At 38.3% G+C, this 19,509-nt stretch overlaps 4 protein-coding genes across 4 annotated transcripts; all 4 read left to right on the forward strand.

The window, feature by feature from the left end:
* The first annotated feature begins 2,554 nt into the window (after positions 1 to 2,554).
* LOC104098791 (uncharacterized) lies at positions 2,555 to 4,573 on the forward strand. The gene has a single exon (XM_009605612.4). It carries the CDS (start codon positions 2,866 to 2,868, stop codon positions 4,234 to 4,236), a length of 1,371 nt encoding a protein of 456 aa, XP_009603907.1. The 5' UTR covers positions 2,555 to 2,865; the 3' UTR covers positions 4,237 to 4,573.
* A 989-nt stretch (positions 4,574 to 5,562) lies between these two features.
* Positions 5,563 to 7,579, forward strand: LOC104098790 (BAG family molecular chaperone regulator 8, chloroplastic). The gene is made up of 2 exons (XM_009605610.4): positions 5,563 to 6,294; positions 6,521 to 7,579. Exons 1-2 carry the CDS (start codon positions 5,698 to 5,700, stop codon positions 7,202 to 7,204), a joined length of 1,281 nt encoding a protein of 426 aa, XP_009603905.1. The 5' UTR covers positions 5,563 to 5,697; the 3' UTR covers positions 7,205 to 7,579.
* Positions 7,580 to 8,379: 800 nt separating this feature from the next.
* LOC104098789 (pentatricopeptide repeat-containing protein At5g39350) lies at positions 8,380 to 10,814 on the forward strand. Its single transcript, XM_009605609.4, has one exon. The coding sequence runs from the start codon at positions 8,531 to 8,533 to the stop codon at positions 10,568 to 10,570; it is 2,040 nt and encodes a 679-aa protein (XP_009603904.1). The 5' UTR covers positions 8,380 to 8,530; the 3' UTR covers positions 10,571 to 10,814.
* Positions 10,815 to 11,732: 918 nt separating this feature from the next.
* Positions 11,733 to 12,227, forward strand: LOC138905241 (uncharacterized). Its single transcript, XM_070193745.1, has one exon. The coding sequence runs from the start codon at positions 11,733 to 11,735 to the stop codon at positions 12,225 to 12,227; it is 495 nt and encodes a 164-aa protein (XP_070049846.1).
* Positions 12,228 to 19,509: the final 7,282 nt, after the last annotated feature.

The following is a 19,509-nucleotide window of genomic DNA, read 5'->3' on the forward strand; positions in this document are numbered from 1 at the left end:
ACCCATTTCGGCGGATATCTATAAAACTCAACAAGTTTCTTCGGGACTTGGAGGAGAACAATGCATTGTCGATAATAAGTTTTGTTCCCTTAGACATAAATACAGTAGCTCTTCCAGAGCCTTCAATCAAACTTATATTACCAGAAATTGTTGAAATATTTGCTTTTTCCTTATGCAAATAAGAAAAGTATTTCTGATCTTTGAATATGGCATGAGTTGTTCCACTATCAATTACACAAATATCTTCATGATTGGTCTTTGATCCAAACATAATTTGAGGATTATCCATATTCTTTAAAATGACATAAACAAAATAAATATGATAGTAAATATCATTTTCAAAGCATAACTTTTATTTATGTACAACGATTATATAACCATACTATCTACTGCAAACAACAAAAATTAAAATATTTATATTTCTACAGATTCACTACCGATCACATGACTTGTTTCTCCTTCCGGGAGTGCAAAATATCAGCTATATCCAAATGCATGAAGTCTAAATTATCTTCAAAAATAAAATTTGCTTCAACATTTTTCTCTATCTTCTTCAGGGAGGCTTGATACAGCTCAACCAGGTGCTTTGGCGTACGACATGTACGTGACCAGTGCCCCTTTTCCTCCACATCTATATCATGCATTTTCTGGCTTTGCTGCTTGCACTGCTTCATGCTTTTGTTCTTTCATTTTTCACTGCTAGTGGTGAGGAGGGTTCTTTGGTGCATTGTTATTACCACGATTAGAGTTTCCTCCCCGACCACGGCCATGACCATGATTGGGGCCACGTCCTCTTCCATGCTTAGCTTGGTGGAAGTTCGTCTCATTCACTTCAGGGAATGGACAAGAACCAATAGGTCGTCTTTCATGATTTTTCATTAATAGCCCATTATGTTGCTAGGCTACAAGAAGATATGAGATAAATTCAGAATACTTTTTGAATCCCATCTCTCGATATTGCTGCTGCAGGAGCATATTCGAGGCATGAAAAGTGGTGAAAGTTTTCTCCAACATATCATGATCAGTAATATTGTCACCACATAGTTTCAATTGGGAAATAATTCTGAACATAACAGAATTATACTCACTGATAGATTTAAAATCTTGTAGCTTTAGATGAGTCCAATCATAACGTGCCTGTGGAAGAACGACCATCTTCAGGTGGTCATATCTATCTTTCAAATTATTCCACAGTATGACTGTATCTTTAACAGTAAGATATTCCATTTTCAGGCCCTCATCAAGGTGATGAAGTAGGAATATCATTGCTTTGGCACAGTCTTGGTTTGATGCCTGATTTTTATCTTTGATGGTGTCTGTCAGACCCATCGCATCAAGATGAATTTCGGCATCAAGCACCCAAGACATGTAGCTTTTGCCCGATATATCCAGGGCTACAAACTCAAGTTTAGAAAGATTTGACATTATTTAGAAAAAGAAAGTTCGTACCTCTGATACTTTCAAAGTATTTTCTCTAGATGGCAGAGTCTCGTGCTGATAACGTGTTATAAAATAAAGACAGTAAAGTAAAGACAAATATAGAGAGAAACTGATATATTCAAACTTCAAACTTATTTACATAATGAACTGAATTCTCCTCTATTTATAGAAGAAAGGAAGCTGATGTGTAAGCTACTGCTGCAAGCTGCTGTGTAAGCTGTTTGTAAGCTGCTACTCTAAGCTATTGTGCCAGATATAGATAATCTTCTACCATGACAATATTTATCCATAACGGAGTACCGAAAGGATAAGCTTCTTCAGGAGGCTTATTTCCAATAAAGTACTAAATAGATAAACATATTTACGGCGGAGTCTCACATGAATAAGCTTCTTGAGGAAGCTTATTTATAACGGAGTACTAAATGAATATCCATTATATAATATATTTATAAGTGACTTGTACATTTCCCAATTTCTTGACGCCTCTTCATTTCCTCTTTTTTTTTAGCCGGTTCCAAGTAAGAAAACAACTTATTTATATTTAACTATATTGAATTTAGACCAAATCCGTTGGATATGAGTTCATTCTAAATAGAGCAATAGTGATAGGGAATTTAACTAATTTGATACGGACTTGGTTGATTGACATTTGATAGTTAATCGGATATGAGTTCAGACCAAATCCGTTGGATATGAGTTCACTCTAAATAGAGCAATAGTGATAGGGAATTTAACTAATTTGATGCGGACTTGGTTGATTGACATTTGATAGTTAATCGGAGTTATTATCTCATTTGTTTTTTTCGTTAACGGACAGCATTTGCCCTTTTTGTAATCCCACTTCTTTTACATCGTTGACTGGTAATTCAAAAACTCAATATTTGATCTTAGGAACTTAAACATAATATTAAGTTTATTTAAGCTGCCCAGACAATTTAAAGTTTACTTATTCTTTTTGTCCTTTTTTTGTTTTATTTTGCAAAAATAAAAAGATCACGTGTCAAATTTTTGCTGGCATGCAAGGCTCTCCCCTCTATTAGTTAGTCCTATAGATATAAAGACTGAAAGTCGCACCAGAATTTCAAGAATTCAAAATTCAAGAATCCTGTTTTCAGCTCACTCTTTAATTGGTTAGTTTCCGAGTATATAAAACCTCCAAAAAACCAACCCCCGTAACAACCCATCTTCTCCATTTAGTTAGAGTCAAGTTCAAGACTCAGTTTTATGCTTTGAGGCAACTGGAGTGGCCGACTTAAAAGGGTTTCATAGTTCCATAGTATCTGAATTTTACTTCTGAATACACAACTCCCATTACACTTTTCTTGATTCAGTAATTTTTTTTGCCTTTCCTTTGAGTGCATCATTATTCTTTCAACATTTTCTACTGATCATTCTCATTCAATTCAGATTCTTTTACGAATCAAAATGGAAGAAACACCAGAACAGAAGCATAAATGCAGGTTTTGTAACCTGAGTTGCAGTAGTGGGAGATCATTGGGAGGTCACATGCGGGTTCATTTAGACTTGATTTCAGCAGAAAAAAAACAGAAAATTAAAGCTGAAAACAAGATGGGTTTTGCAGAAGAAGAAGAAGAAGCTGATAATCATTTCGAAAATTTGAGCATTTCAGAGCAATCTGACAGTAGCATGAGTCAAGAAAAGGCCAATAATATCAGCACCAACGATGTTGATGATATTGACTCAATTGGTTATGGTTTAAGAGAAAATCCAAGAAAATCTTGGAGGGTTTCTGAGTTAAAGCTTAGCTCTTTGAAAACAAAAAACCTCTGTAAAGAATGTGGCAAAGAATTTTCCTCTACACAAGCTCTAGCAGGTCATTTGAGGACTCATTCGAAAAAAGGGACGACGACTGAAAAAAGTCATATTTGTGAGAAATGTGGTAAAGGTTTTGGTTCAACTAGGGCTCTTTATGGTCACATGAAAGTTCACGTGAAAAGATCAAGGGTTGATCAAGAATCTGAATCATCAAAACAAAGCTTGTCTGATTTTGAGACTGTGTGTCCAATTCGGAAGAAGAGATCAAAGATTAAGTACCAGATTGATGCAAACCCTTCTTCCTCTTCTGCGGTTAGTGAAGTTGAAGAAATGGAAGAGGCTGCTAAGACTTTGATGATGCTTTCATGTGGTGTGAGGGACTGGGATGAATACATTTCAATTTCAAAGCCTCTTAAAAATGAAAATGTCATTTCTGCTAATGCTTTTACTGGAAAGAATTTGTCTCAGGCTGGCTGTTCTGATTCTGGCTGTGTTGATGGTTATGAAAAGAAGTGTGAAAATGAGGCAATAAATGATGAATTTTCAGGCAAGTTGATGATGATCAACACTGAGATTACAAGGGCCTGTTACTCTACTACTATGCTGGGGTTGGATAATGATCCAAGTGAGGATCTTGCTTTTCTGAATTCTTGTTCACTTAAGAATGCAGGGGTTGATTTTCAAGTGCTGAATCCAGAGACAACCTTTGTATCTGATATTCCAGTTGAACTGGGAACAATTGAAGCAATGAGGACAAGTCCTGAGCCTATCAAAAGCAAGGATCACAAATGTCCAATATGCTTCAAGATTTTTCCATCAGGCCAATCTTTGGGAGGGCACAAGAGGGCTCATTACACTGGATTCAGTGAAAGCAAAACTAAAGAGACTATGGTGAAAAAGTTGGAGGACCTTGCTGATAATCATAGAAGTTTTGATCTGAATAATCCTGTAAATGCTGTGGATGGAGGGGAAAAAGATGTTGTTGAGCTCAACCTTTGGTGGGTTGGTGGAAGTAGTTGAGATAATTCATTCTGATTTTCTGTTGAAAAGGTTTTAGAATTAGATAATTCATGATTCTTTTGCATGTTTGAATTTCATCATTGTAAAGATAGTTTGAGTCTTGGAATAGTTCTACATTTCTGTAATAACACAGGAAAGATTTGAGTTTCCAGTTAGCTGAATAAACCATAATGAGAATTAAGGCATACAAATCAGTACCCACATTACTGTTTACTTTCTGTTCATTTTGCATTCTTGCATGGTATTACTACATCTTTTCACAGGCCACAGTACACCTATGAATGTCTTTATCACTTTTTAACTCTTGGGAGTACTTCTTGTTTTTGGCTACTGTGCAGTCAAGAGTTGGATTTAATTTGTTTAATTGGAAAGAAACATGTTTAGATGATGTTTCCTGCCCCCCATATATTTGGAAGATTATAAACGTTGACTACAAGGAGAGAAGATAAAGTAGGTGTCCCTTTAATATGGGAAAAATCTTTGACCCTGTTATGAATTTAGTAATCTGTCTGAAATTATATGTTGTGTTTCTCATTTCATGTCCCTTAAGAAAATATAAAATATAATATGGTTTGACTATTTACCCTTATTTATGTTTTATGATATAATTTCTCTTTATTTAATATTTAGTCATAATTGAGATGTTTGTAGTTTTCAAGGATAATTATTACTAAGGGTGATCTTCTAAAATGACAAACAATTTGAGACAACTATTTTTAGGATCCACGACTGATAATATAAGACGAATGAACTATGAGCCCATTTGGATGGGCTTGTTGTAAATGACTTTTAAGCCAAAAGCCATAAGTTAGGAATTCTAATTTTTGACTTTTGGCTTATTTTTGTCATTTTAGCTTAAAAACAAGTGCTTAAAAGTATTTTTTTTACTTTATACAAACACTACAACTTGACTTTCAAGCTATTTTGACTTAAAAGTACTTAAAATAAGTCAATCCAAACGGGCTCTATAATGTTCTAAATTAGGTATATTACATCATTTTTCCTTGAATATTGGCTTATATCTTTCATATGATTTTTACCTCCCTAACCAAAAAATTTAATGTTCTCCAAAACTTTTGTAAAGCTTTCAAATACCCCCTTCCTAAATCCGAACAATACTAGTAAAAATGACCTTTCTTTTTTCAAATCAAACTTAAATATATAAGCAATTTTCAGTCAACAACAGTCATATATAGGAAATGCAGTTCTGTGCCAGGTTGGTGCCCTCACTGTCGCTTCGCACGTGCTTGAGAAAAGATTATTTTTTCTAAAAAGGTTTTTATGGGGAATAAAGTTTCTAGGCTTTAACCACAGTTACATAGCACTCAAAATAGAACAGTACAGTACAGTATTGAACGATCATATCAACGTCTCTCTAACTTAACCAAATGTCTATTTACCTAAAAAGAAGTTGAGCCAAACACTGTCTTTCACTTTTTCCCAAAGATTCCATTTCGGAAAATGGCTTCTCACCATTACTACCACCACCACCCCACGGTGGCCGCCACCAACCCCACCCCTATCTCCTCCGTCTGTTACTGCTACTCTTGTCACCCCACCCCTTCCCCATACCACTCCCCCTACCCTCACCCTCCTCCTCCACCAAATCCACACTCCACTACCCCTTATACCCATTGCCCACCACCACCACCCTACAACCCTCCTAACCAATGCCAATGTGTTCAACCCCCTCACCAAAATCATCACTATTTTGAAGAAGTTAATCAAGCCAACAAAGTACAAGACCAACAAACCCAACGCATTGTTACCTCACTTCTCCGTCGGATCGCCGCCTTAGAATCATCCCTCCGCCGCAGCTCTTCTAGTTCTCCTCGTTATCGTCAGTCCCTACGCGATGCTGCAGCGCGTACTATTCAAACGCACTTCAGAGCCTTCCTTGCTCGTAGATCGAGAACCCTCCGGCAGCTAAAACAGCTGGCTTCCATCAAAACTACTCTCAATATTCTCAAATCGTCAGTTTCTGGTAAACCCCATTTTGATACTCAAGCAGTTTCTCACAGAGCTATGGATTTACTTGTTAAACTTGATTCTATTCAGGTAATAATTATGCTCTAATTGCAATTTTGTACATTTGCTTTATACACTTATCATAACCCTATGTGAATACCTTGTGGTGGAATCACAACCCTCTGGACGAAAAATTGTATATAGGTCAAATCTTAATTTTTTATACATATATATTAAATCTTAAATACCTTATGGAAATTCCTGGATTCGTGACTGAATAGCTCAAAAGTGTTGAAAAAGGGGTTCTTTTTTGCAGGGGGATGATCAATTAATTAGAGATGGTAAAAGGTCGATAAACAACGAACTGACTAGATTTATGAAGGTAATTAATGGGGTTTCGGTATTTTCAAGTAGAGTAGTGAAGAATGTGAGGAGTGGCAACAAATCTAGGTGTTTTAACAGTGACCGTGAAGTGGAACTTGGCACAAATCTTAACGAAGCCATTGATAAGTTTGTTGCGACGGTAAGTGAATCTGAAGAGGAAGAGGAGGAGCACCTAAAAAATCCTAGAGTTTCTGAAGCTAGAAAATCTGGGGTTTTACGACGAAATAGGGATGAAGGTGGGCTTAAACCAAAACAAAAGAAATCTGTGAGCTTTGCAGAGAATGTTAATGGGCAAGAATCATTTGATGCTGATGAGATAGAGCTCATGAAAAACCTTAGCAGAAGAGTTGAAAAAATTGGAATTTTATCAAAGGATGGCGCTGAAGTTGATGAGGAAGAAGATGGAGGTCGGTATAGTGGAAGTAGTGATAATGAAATAATGGATCCAATTAACTACATTTCAAGAAAAGATGATGGTTATAATGAAAGGAATGTGAGAGATGAGGATGAGAATGAGAATGAAACTGAGAGTTTCTTGTTCTCAGCACCATTGCCTGTGAAGATGGAAGCTAGAGCAGTTGATAATTATATCAACAGGAAAATGGTGTCAAAATAGTTGACAATTGAATAGTTGGTTCCCAACAAGATGTCAAGATTTGAACTTTGACAATTGAATAGTCTCCTGCTGGATTTTGCTGAGCATTGACAATTAGGTGGAAGTTTAGAGCTTCTGCAATTCTCAGGAATTATTTGTAACTGTTAGTGATGATATTGATCTTGATGACTACTGTTAGGCTTGGTTATGAGAGTTCATGTGTTTTGGAGTTTTGGATTTTGGCTGTTTTCTTTTCTGCCATTGTTGTACGAAAGGGAGATCTTTTGGGTGTAATGGCCTTGGTCTGTAAGTCTTAAATCTTAATGAAGATTGTTGAAGTGTTAGAGGTCGCATTTTGTTCAAAAATAAATCAACAGGTGGCTATTTCTTGTGGAATTGTTTTAACCTTTAAAAAAGTTCTTTCTTCCTGATTCTTGCTGAATTGAATGGTCAATTTGGAGAAGTACTACTACTTTGCTTTCAGTGGTAACTTATGATAAATATCAAATTCTTATAGTAAAAGCCTCCTAATTTCATTCCAAACTTACAAGAAAACAAAATCCATTCCAAACTTGTCGTCCTGAAAGCTAAAGTACATTTTATGTCTGTCGCTTGATGTTAAAAGAATGTTGAGGATGCATAAGTTTCTTCTAGATAAAAGTGTGGTCGACTTATTAACAAAGCCTAAACAAACTTACAGGTGATCAGCTCAAGAAAAGTCAAAAGGCTTATATGTTGGAAGTTTCAAGAAGGGAGTCACTCTAAGTTAATCTGAGAGAGTCAAAGAGCCTAAACACGCACAAATTTACTACTAGTGTTAATTTGTGAAATATAGGTCCAAGTTGATAATATTATTTTCAGAGCTTCCGTTGATAACTTGCAGATCGATTTGAAAGTGAGAACGAAGAAAAGAAAAATCCTTTATTTCCTCATATTTTACTTTTCGGAGGATCAAATTACGTGAACTTTGACTAAAATGTATCGATGTAAAACTTTTTTTGGTAAGTTGAATTCGAATTTGGTATGCAACTTTTTGAATATTTGAATTTTATTTTTCAAAGAAGGAATTAATTTGTGTCATTATGTTAAAACTTGATTAAATTAACTTTGGATGAACAAAAAATGGTTTTGGTAAGAAGTGAGTAAAAAATATTATAGTTGTTGCATATAATCATCTAGTTTAACCAACTAGCTGACCTGCCATAAACCGAAAAGTTAGACCAAAAACAAGAAAAGAGGTCATAAAAACAGAGGAACAAATTTAGTGAAAAAAGAGAGTACTATAACTGAGATGGTATAGAAAATGGTCAATTGCTTTTAGCGCAGAAAAGACATCTGTTCTAATTCATGAATGGCCCATCAAAGAAGTTGACGCACCTTAAACGAGTCGTTAAAACAACTGCCACAGCAGAGCCATGCAAGTCTCTCCTGGAAAACTGCGCCAAAACCAAATCTTTAAGAACCACAAAAGGAGTCCATGCCCATACCATTACCCTCGGCCTCCTTCAGTCCCTCAGTTCGAATCATTTGCTTTCTCTCCTGACAGCTGCATATGCACTCTGTGGTCACACTTCATACGCTCGCAAAGTGTTCGATGAATTGCCTCAACGAACCTTGCTCTCATACAGGTCCATGATAAGAATGTACACCGAAAAGGGGTTGCCTAAAGTTGCGCTCAAAATCTTCGGGGAAATGCTGCGATTGGATAAACACAAGCCTGACAGACATACTTTTCCGTATGTGATTAGGGCGTGCAGTGACTTGTTCTTACTTCAACAGGGTGTTGTTATTCATGGGTTGACTGTTATAAGTGGGTTTATGTGGGATACTTTTGTGGGAAATTCACTTTTGACCTTGTATATGAGTTGTGGAGATAAGAAGGGCGCTAGGAGGGTCTTTGATGCAATGCAGGCTCGAACCGTTGTGACCTGGAACACTATGATCAGTGGGTATTGCCGAAATGATAGTCCCAAGGAGGCCCTAATGATTTTCAAGAGAATGGAAGATGCTGGTGTTGATGCTGATTGTGCCACTGTGCTTTCCCTATTGCCTGCGTGTGGGCGTCTGAAGGATTTTGAGATGGGTAGAAAGGTTCACTCACTGGTCGAAGAATTAAGTTTTTGGGACAATTTGTCAGTTAGGAATGCCGTCGTTGATATGTACGTTAAGTGTGGTATAATGGATGAGGCAAGGTTGGTTTTTGAGAAGATGGTTGATAGAGACGTGGTGACTTGGACTACAATGATCCACGGGTTCATTTCAGATGGTGACATAAAAAACGCACTATGGTTTTCTCAAAGGATGCAGCTTGAAGGTGCAAAGCCGAATGCAGTAACTCTGTCATCCCTTCTTGCTGCATGCGCTAGGTTGCCTCATTTGAGTCTTGGTAAATGCCTGCATGGCTGGGCTATCAGGCAGGACCTTCAGTCTGATGTTAATGTAGAAACTGGCCTTATTGACATGTATGCTAAATGCAACTGTTTTAGACTTGGCTATCAGGTGTTTGCAAGGACTAGCAAGAAAAGGACTGTTCCGTGGAATGCAATTTTGTCCGGGTGTCTTCATAATCAGCTTGCAAGAGAAGCGATAGAGCTTTTCAAGCTAATGTTGTCAGAAGCTGTCAAACCTAATGATGCAACCTTGAAGAGTGTACTTCCTGCATTTGCTATTGAAGCTGATCTCAGGCAAGCGTTGAGCATACACAGCTATCTTGTAAGATCTGGATTTGTTACAAGAACTGAGGTGGCTACTGGATTAGTTGATATACACTCAAAATGTGGAAATTTAGATAATAGTCACAAGATCTTCAATGGGATACCCACGAAAGAAAGGGACATAATTTTGTGGAGTACGTTAATAGCTGGTTATGGGATGCATGGGCACGGCGAGACTTCTCTGTCGCTGTTTAATCAGATGGTACAATCTGGGATCAAACCTAACGAAGTCACTTTCACCTCGGCTTTGCATGCTTGCGGTCATGCTGGATTGGTGGATGACGGTCTTTGTTTGTTTAATTTCATGCTTAGAAATCACTCTGATAGTCTTAGAACAGATCATTATACCTGTATGGTTGATCTTCTTGGTCGAGCCGGACGACTTGAGGAAGCATATGAACTTATAAAAACTATGATTTTCGAACCAAGTCATGCCATCTGGGGCGCACTGCTAGGTGCCTGTGTGATACATGAAAATGTGGAACTGGGAGAATTGGCTGCAAGGTGGCTATTTAAGCTGGAGCCAGAGAACACAGGAAATTATGTACTGTTGGGAAAGATCTATTCTGCAGTTGGAAGATGGAAAGATGCAGAGAATGTGAGACTTTTGATGGATGAAATTGGACTAGTAAAGACTCCAGCTCAAAGTGTCATTGGGGTGACAAGTAGGTGATTTCTTTTACTTTCCTTATCCTTGTAGCTGAAAGCCATTTTCCGATGCAAATAGATCCAAACTAGAGCTGAAGCGGATGGAAACATCCGAGGAATATGCAATAGTAGGATGAGACCTATTAGTTGCTAATGACCTCCTCGATTTTGCTATTGTAATTATAAATCTGCAATGCTCCTCGTACTTGCAATAGTTAGGTTGATTGGTTTTATACATTCAGTCAATCACAACTGTTCATATGCTGAAATTGAAGCTGGTTGATATCACCATTTAACTTTAAGAATTTACATAGCTCGAGTCACTATGGCAAGAAAAGGTTGAAAACCATTGAGTGATATTGTGATTCCTAATTTCCTATTGGAGCAGAAACTGAAGTCCAAGCTTTTATATATTTATTTGTTTTAGATGTATGGTCATTGCTTTCGCTTTCTATAATAAAATGGATTTAGGACTCCTGATGAATCATTAAGCTATAATTAGTAATTAAGTAGAAAGCCTCTTCCCAGTGGAATGAAATTGCAAAACTCGTCACCAAGTTTAACCTTTAAGGCATTTGGACTTGTGTTCTTCATTATGTTTAATTTTTTGTTTGTCACTCCAGGTCCTCAGACGGAAATAGAATTCTCAAGTCCATCAGATCATTTTGGAAGTAATATATTTGTCTGTTTCCTTTTGATACATAAGTATCAAAACTATAGGGGTCAATGTGTAATTAGAGAAAGTTAGAGTTTGCTAGTAGTCGGTTAGTTTTTGATAAATAGTAAACTTCCAGAAATTAATTAGTACTAATTCATTTTCCCTCTTTCATTCTTCTCGGTAACAATGTAAGAAGAATAGCAGACTTCTCTCTCTTTCTCTTTCTAGAAAATTCCTTTGATCTCATTTCTTCGTTCATTGCATGTTGTTAATTCATAAATTGTAAGCTCACAATTCAAGTTCTAACATGGTATCGGAGCATCGATTACTGGATTGAAGTAGTTTTGCGACTCTGTTTCATCAATTTCATTCTTCGAAGCTTGACCTAAGTTCATCAATGGCGGACGACGAGATTGCGAATTTACATCATAATCATTCACTATTCCTAAAAGATTCTGATGCACCAGGAACAACTCTAATCTCGCTCAAACTCACATGGCCAGAAAACTATGCCCTTTAGAGTAGATCTATGCGAGTTGCGCTGCTGGTGAAGAACAAATTAGGGTTTGTGGATGGCACTTCTGTCAAAAGCTCTTATATAGGTGATTTGGCCACAAAGTGGGAAAGATGTAACGCGGTTGTGGTGTCATGGCCGAGCAGTACTGTTTCGGCGGAATTAGTACCAAGCATCACGTACGCTTCTAGTGCAAGGAAGGTTTGGGCTGAATTCAAGGAGAGATTTGATAAAGACAATTTGACTAGAATTTATCAGTTGTGGACAGAGATTGCAACCCTAAGACAAGGTACAGATTCTGTCACAAGTTATTTCTCAAAATTGAAGGATCCGTGGGATGAGCTAGATATACTAGCACCTTTACCTTCATGTGATTGTGAGGAATCTCGACCTTATGTAGAACACCTAGTAAGACAAAGGCTGCTACAATTTCTAATGGGACTGAATGGGAGTTATAGTCATGTTAGGAGTGATGTTTTGCTGAAACGACCAGTTTTAAGTGTTAATTAAGCATATTGTCACAACTCGCATTTTGGAGTTGTGATTTCGGCCAAGAACTGGTGAGAAAAGGTCCTTCTGATGGTCTGACGTAGAGTAGTCTACTCGGGCAACTTGGGCTTTTTAATTTTAAGCATATATAAGGGGGGTATAGGTGATGAAAGCTCCGACCTGCCTCCCCCATACGTGCTGCCACCGAGCCGTATCGAACGAGCTGCCTTGGGGGCAACCTCAAGGGCCTGCCTAGATGACTCAAAGGAGTGTCAAAGGTATCCACACGAGTTTGGGAACTCGTATGGACTGCGCAATGCCTTCGGGCATGCGTTGGGCATCAAAGTGGTGTTGGAGGCTCGATGTGTGGAACGGCCAGCCCCGCGGGCTACCGAATGTTGGAACGAGACCTCCGTGCCGATTAGATACTTGATGCACCTGTCATAGAGGCATCATGTGTCGACTTGTGAGTATGGCTTGGGTTTAACCATGCAAGCAAGGGTCCGTTGGCCTAAAGGTGCAGGTATGGGCGACACTGCTCTACTTCGGAATGGAAGCGTACTGCAAGAGGGCTATGTATGGGCATGGCACGAAAGAGGCGCATGACAACGGCCAAGGGCTAAAGGTTGCCTAACTCGGGCGAGGCACGAGCTAGTCGCGGATGCACTAGACGAGTGTAAGCTTGAGGATTGGGCTGTGCACGCGGGAGCGATGCTCAGTCTCGGGCTAAGGACAAGACATGTCCTAAGCCAAGTCCCCAGGGCGCGCATGGATTGTGATCCTAAGATGAAGCGCCACGACATGTCTAGGGCCTAGGCATCTTACGGGCGGCACAAGGTGGGGCGCATGCCTACGGGCGAGCCCCACCAACAGGCACATGATCGTGCTTGGGAATCCTGGGACAGGAAAAAGGCTGGCCCGCGGCGAGGGGAGCCGCGAGCGCCGCACGGGCGAGCAGGTGCCGCTACCCAACGTAAGGATTTGGGCCCGTGACAATATGCAATTGTAGTTCAGGAGGAAAGCCAAAGAAGATTAGGTGTAGTGGATTCCAATAAGGATCCTTTAACGATGTTAGCAGCAGGAAAAGGCCAAGTGTTTAAGAACAAAATGCCAGGAATGATCTGTGAGCATTGTGGTTATAAGGGTCACCTAAAGGAAAATTGCTACAAAAATCATCGGGTATCCACCTGACTTCAAGAGCAAAAAGAAAGGACAATACAATGTGACCAAACCTTTTGCCAACACTGCAAATACTGAAGAAAGTGTCATTGGGAAGAATCAGATTCAAATTCAGCAGGGGAGTTACTTTACTGAGGAGTAGTACAATCAGTTGGTGAACTTGTTGTCAAAGACCTCAATAGGTGAAAACTCTTCAATTCGGGGAGCATCCTCAAACTTGGCAGGTACTATGTCACTACTGTCTAATGCCCAATGTTATGATTGGATAGTAGACTCAGGAGCTTCACATCATATTACTTTTTGCAAAAATGTTTTGGAAAGTATCCAGAGCATAAACAGACAGAGTAATGATGAAGTACAAACTCCAACAGGATCTAGATCAGAAATTACACACACAGGGGATGCAATAGTAATGGATACACAGAGAATTACAAATGTTCTACATGTCCCTGATTTTAAGTTCAACTTGCTTTCAGTATCAAAACTGACAAAAGAACTATGTTGTTCAGCTTGCTTTTATCCTTACTTTGTCATCTTTCAGGGCCTCTACAATGGCAAGGTTCTGGGGATTGGTAGAGAGGACAATGGATTGTACATACTTAGAAGGGAGAAGGATATAGCGGTAGCATCTGTTCAAAGGGAAGAAATAAACACTACACTATGGCACAACATGCTAGGACATACTTCAACAACAGCTATGCAACACCTACTAGATTTGCAAAATAAAGTCAAGTTAGATGTACAAAGAGATTGTCATATCTGTCCATTAGCAAAACAAAGTAGACTAAAGTTTCCTATTAGTATCAGTAAGACTAATAGTATCTTTCAGCTTGTGCACATTGATGTATGGGGTCCATATAAGACAACACCTTATGACATGAAGTATTATTTTGTTACTTTGGTTGATGACTTTAGTAGATATACATGGGCTTGTTTGTTACATTCAAAATGTGAAGTGATAGTTGTATCGATGGACTTCTTATTATTAATAAAGAATCAGTTTGGTACTTGTGTAAAGACATTGAGATCTGACAATGGAACAGAGTTCTTCAATAGCAAATGTAATGAGTTACTATCTTCACTGGGAATTATACATCAACGTAGTGTCCTTATACACCCCAACAAAATGGGTGGTTGAGAGGAAGCATATGCATATTTTGGAAGTAGCTATGGCTCTAAAATTCCAAAGTGGTTTGCCTTCAAGATTTTGGGGTGATTGTGTAAAAATTACTGTCTATCTGATTAATAAGTTGCCTACTGAAGTGTTAAAGGGAAAGTCACCTTATGAAATGCTGTTTGGTAGGACACCTAAAATAGACCATTTGAGGGTATTTGGGTGCCTATGTTATGCTTGTATACTACCTAGGAAAGACAAGTTCTTACCAAGGGGAAGGATGACTGTTTTGTTTGGGTATTGAGAAACTCAAAAGGGGTACAAATTATATGACTTGGACACCAGGGATTTCCTAGTTAGCAGGGATGTAAGCTTCAGGGAAGACATATTTCCTTTTAAGCATCTCACAGAAGACAATGAGGATATATTTACTCAATTTACTGGTGCACTAATACACTCAGAAGGAAGACCAACACATGAAGGTGAGCATTTTTCTATTACAGGAGATGGAAATGCTGCTGCAGTAGATGGAGATGATACTGCAAGTGCTGGAGATATTATTTTAGAAGATGAAGCACATTCAGCTGAAGAAGAGCTACCAGTACCAGTAGCAGCAAATCAAACAGGAGCTGAAGCAGAACTACCAGTACCAACAGCAGCAGATCAGACAGCAGTTGAACCAGATGGAAATCCTACACAAGAAATAGCACATGATCCATCCGATGCCTCAGCACCTACAACATCTTCAATAGGGGAGCCTATGCAACCAGTCAATGGCACTACTGAACTGAGGAGATCTGGTAGAGGAGTGAAACCACCTATTTGGCATAAAGATTTTGTCACTGGGTGGACACCTACTCGGAACAATGCACACTCAATCACCAACTTTGGCAGCAACAACACACTTGTAGATGAAGCAAAGAACACACTGCATAACAACTTCAAAATGAGGATTTGGGAGAACTTAAATATTTTCTGGGAATAGAGATCATGAGGTCCAAGAGAGGGATCCTATTAAACCAAAGAAAATATGCTCTACAACTCATCTCAGACACATGATTAAGTGGTGCAAAATCTGCTAGTTCTCCATTGGAACAAAATCTGAAGCTGACAACAATTGATTATGACAAACACATGAACAAGATAGATGATGAGGAACTGAAGGATATCAATGGATATCAGAGGTTAATATGCAAGTTGATATACTTGACTATAACCAGGCCGGACATCTGCTTTGCAGTACAGTTGCTGAGTCAATTCATGCAACATCCAAAACAGTCTCACCTAGAAGCAGCCATGAGGGTTGTCAGATACATCAAGAAGTCACCAGGCATGGGTATATTTCTGAAAAAAGGAGCACTAACACAAGTAACTGCCTATTGTGATTCAGATTGGGTAGTATGCCTAAACACAAGAAGGTCAGTGACTGGTTATGTGATCAAGTTGGGTGACTCATTGGTTTCATGGAAGTCTAAAAAATAACAGATAGTGAGCAGAAGTTCTGCAGAGGCAGAATACAGGAGTATGGCAGCAGTCACTGCTGAAATTGTTTGGCTAGTGGGACTGCTAAAGGATCTCAATGTAAGAGTACAAGAACATGTGGGAGTATACACGGATAGTAAAGCAGCAATGCAGTAGCAGCTAATCCAATCTATCATGAAAGGACCAAGCACATAGAAATAGACTTTCATTTTGTGAGGAAGAAGATTAAAGAAGGACTGATTGCACCTGATTACATGCCCACCAACGAGCAAATTGCAGACATTATGACCAAAGGATTAGGTGTAAGCCAACACCATCTTTTATTGTCCAAGCTGGGGGTGTTAGATGTATTTCACCCTCCAGCTTGAGGGGTAGTATCAAAACTATAGGGTTAATGTGTAATTAGAGAAAGTTAGAGTTTGTTAGCAGTCGGTTAGTTTTTAATAAATAGTAAACTTTCAGAAATTAATTAGTACTAATTCATTTTCCCTCTTTCATTCTTCTCGGTAACAATGTAAGAAGAATAACAGACTTCTCTCTCTTTCTCTTTCTAGAAAATTCCTTTGATCTCACTTCTTCATTCATAGATTGTAAGCTCACAATTCAAGTTCTAACAATAAGCTTGAAAAATAAGAATTTCAACTCTAAACTGAATTTTACTTTGTAATTCCAATTTGGGAGAGGTAAAAATAAAAATAAAAAATTCTATCCATTAAAGAAATTCGATAAGCTGCTTTAGTTACTACTGTAAAACAAATTTGGTCATCCAAAATATTGTTGCCACATAGTGGAAGCAAAATGGATTGAGCAAACAGTTATCCATCAACGTCATCAATATTTGGTCGATATCCATCAATGTCGCTCTATGACACACCCGAGTAGAATAAAATTCTCTGTGCCAGAAAGAGAAGGATTTTATAGTATAGAGATGAAGAAAGATGGAAAAGTCTCTGGATGTAATTTTGGTTTACCGGGCTGATTCGATTTTTATCGAAACTTAACCAAACAAACTATATCGGTTTGGATTTGTTCGATTTTGACGGATTTTTCGATTTGTGCGGTTTCTCCGATTCGGTTCCCCCGATTCGGTTTGTACTTTGTACACCCCTAATATATCACACGCTAATGGTTTTTTTCTGCTTCTGTGAGGAAAAGATAGAGTCTGTTAGAATTTTCAATCCCGCTACAAAAGAAGTAAGACTTCTTCCCCGATTAAAAGAACTTGATCTTTTATTATACTATGAATGTTCCTATTTACTAGGTGATGAACCAGAAGATTTTGATGACACTTGGTGTTTCAAGAGGGTTCACAAGAAATTGGATTTTCACTTTAGGAACAGAAGAACGTTGGAGAGAGATTAAAAGCATGGCTGAGTTTTTACCATATAAAAGTGGAATTTGCATTAGTGGAGTTATCTATATGTCGAATTATTCCAAAAAAATTATAGTTGCATTCCATGTTAAAAGAAATATCAAATTGTGGAATGCTGCTTTAGATCATTTGAGATATAATTATGACGTTAGGGAAAATAGCTGGAGAAAATTGGAAATATTGATGCATTCAGTAAAGGGTTGGATTGACAATTATGGCATTTATACTTATGTAGAAAGCCTCTTCCCGTTGAAAAAAGTTAGCAATGCTCGTTTGCAGATTTGAGCTTTAAGGCATTTGGACTGTGATCTTCTTATTTTTCTTTAATTGGTTTGTTCTGTTTATTTTAAAGACTTTTTCCCCCATAACTTTGTGTCACTAGCATCCTTGTGGAAGAGTGTGAGCCCCTAATGTTGAGTTAATTGCGAAAAATCGACCCTATAATAAAGCCATGTGCCTTTCATTATTTAACACAATAATGGGATTATTATTCTGTTTGTTGTTCCCACATGTTACTATGCCGTGGTGGGAGGAGTTCAAAGATACTTCCATGTTAGGAATGGCTGGTTTAGACGGAGGCGGAGGGAACAAGATTGACATAAGATTTGAACTCACAACCTCACCTAGAGAGGTACACTCAATAACCATCACATCATATAATACTTTGAGCATGGGTGCACACACATATATTTAGGGCGGGGAGCATGGGTTCACGTGCCCCATGGAACCCCCTAGATACGCCCATGCGCTTCTGAGTTTAGATGTTATAAAACAAATGTTCCTGCTAAGGTTAAAGAAAGCTTGCTTATTGCTACTGCTTTATTTTTCCTATTCACAAAATATTCATAATCACGGGCAATGCTACCTAATAAAGTAGACTATAACTAACTCTATGCAAACTTAGATGTTGCATTTAGTATTGGGAGATATAACATAGTTGTAAATATAGTGTAATATTATTTTGTGTTTATTTTAGGAAGTTGTATATGCTTAAGAGACTATAGTAGTGGTTGCCTTATTTTCTACGATAGCTTTCTTAGTTAACTAGACATATATTTTGTATATATTAACACCTGATTGTTCAATAGAAGATACAAAACTTCATTTTCTCTTAAACTCCTCATGGTATCAGAGCCATAACCCAGAAGGAATTGAGTGAGATGGCCGCCGCCAACAAGAAAAAGGACGGAGACGGAGGCAGTGAATCACGAAGCAGCAAAACTCCCATGAATAATCCAACATCGCCATATTTCTTGCTTTCAGCAGACCACACAGGAATATGCATAACTCATGTGGTTTTGATGGGCGACAATTATGACGAATGGGCTAAGGCCGTGAGAAATGCTTTTAGAGCAAAAAAGAAATTGGATTTTATCAATGGGAATGATTACAAAGCCCAAGGAAGAAGGATTTGAACTCGATGATTGGTATGCCGTCAATTCGATGTTGATTGCATGGGTCCACTTCGTTCTACGATCTCTTACATAGAAACTGTTAAAGAACTATGGGAAGACTAGAGTGAACGATTCTCAATTGGTAATGACACGAGAATACATTAGTTGAAAAACGAACTTGCATCTTGTAAACAAGAAGGACAGATTGTTGTTGCGTACTACGGTAAATTGAAGAGCATGTGGGAAGAACTTATTGTTACACAAAGAATCTGATATGTACATGTGCTGGGTGTAGGTGTGGGGCATCAAAGGAACTGGTACAAGAACGCGAAAATGAGAAAGTACATAAGTTCTTAATGATACTTGATGATGATGTGTTTGGGACTACACGCTCCAACATATTAAGCATGGAACCCCTACCTACGTTGAATCGAGTTTATGCCATGATTATACAAGAGGAACGACATCAGAATGTTGCTCGAGCTAAGTGGAGCGTGCAGACTCTATTGCTTTTTGTTAGTCCCGCCAATATTGCTGTATTTGTAAATAATAATTCTATAAAATATAAGTTATCGTAATGAAACAGTAATTAATTCGAGCCCACTGAATTCACAGTGTTTCCTTAAGGAATTTAATCCCCTCCTAGTACCCAAGGTAATGAATTATTTCCTCTCAGGATAGAACAAATCACACACTGGTGTAGCGGTACTTCAAACCCCAGTGTTTCAGCGAACACAAAGTTCGGTAGCAAATCATACTTAC

The sequence above is a fragment of the Nicotiana tomentosiformis genome, chromosome 2 (assembly GCF_000390325.3).
Source record: "Nicotiana tomentosiformis chromosome 2, ASM39032v3, whole genome shotgun sequence".
Taxonomy (NCBI): domain Eukaryota; kingdom Viridiplantae; phylum Streptophyta; class Magnoliopsida; order Solanales; family Solanaceae; genus Nicotiana; species Nicotiana tomentosiformis.

Bases quoted from the DNA above. Each gene is read 5' to 3' on its own strand.
- LOC104098791 (XM_009605612.4), top strand. From the start codon at position 2,866: ATGGAAGAAACACCAGAACAGAAGCATAAATGCAGGTTTTGTAACCTG.
- LOC104098790 (XM_009605610.4), top strand. From the start codon at position 5,698: ATGGCTTCTCACCATTACTACCACCACCACCCCACGGTGGCCGCCACC. The intron at 6,295-6,520 runs GTAATAATTATG...TCTTTTTTGCAG, and splicing joins TTAAACTTGATTCTATTCAG to GGGGATGATCAATTAATTAG.
- LOC104098789 (XM_009605609.4), top strand. From the start codon at position 8,531: ATGAATGGCCCATCAAAGAAGTTGACGCACCTTAAACGAGTCGTTAAA.
- LOC138905241 (XM_070193745.1), top strand. From the start codon at position 11,733: ATGCGAGTTGCGCTGCTGGTGAAGAACAAATTAGGGTTTGTGGATGGC.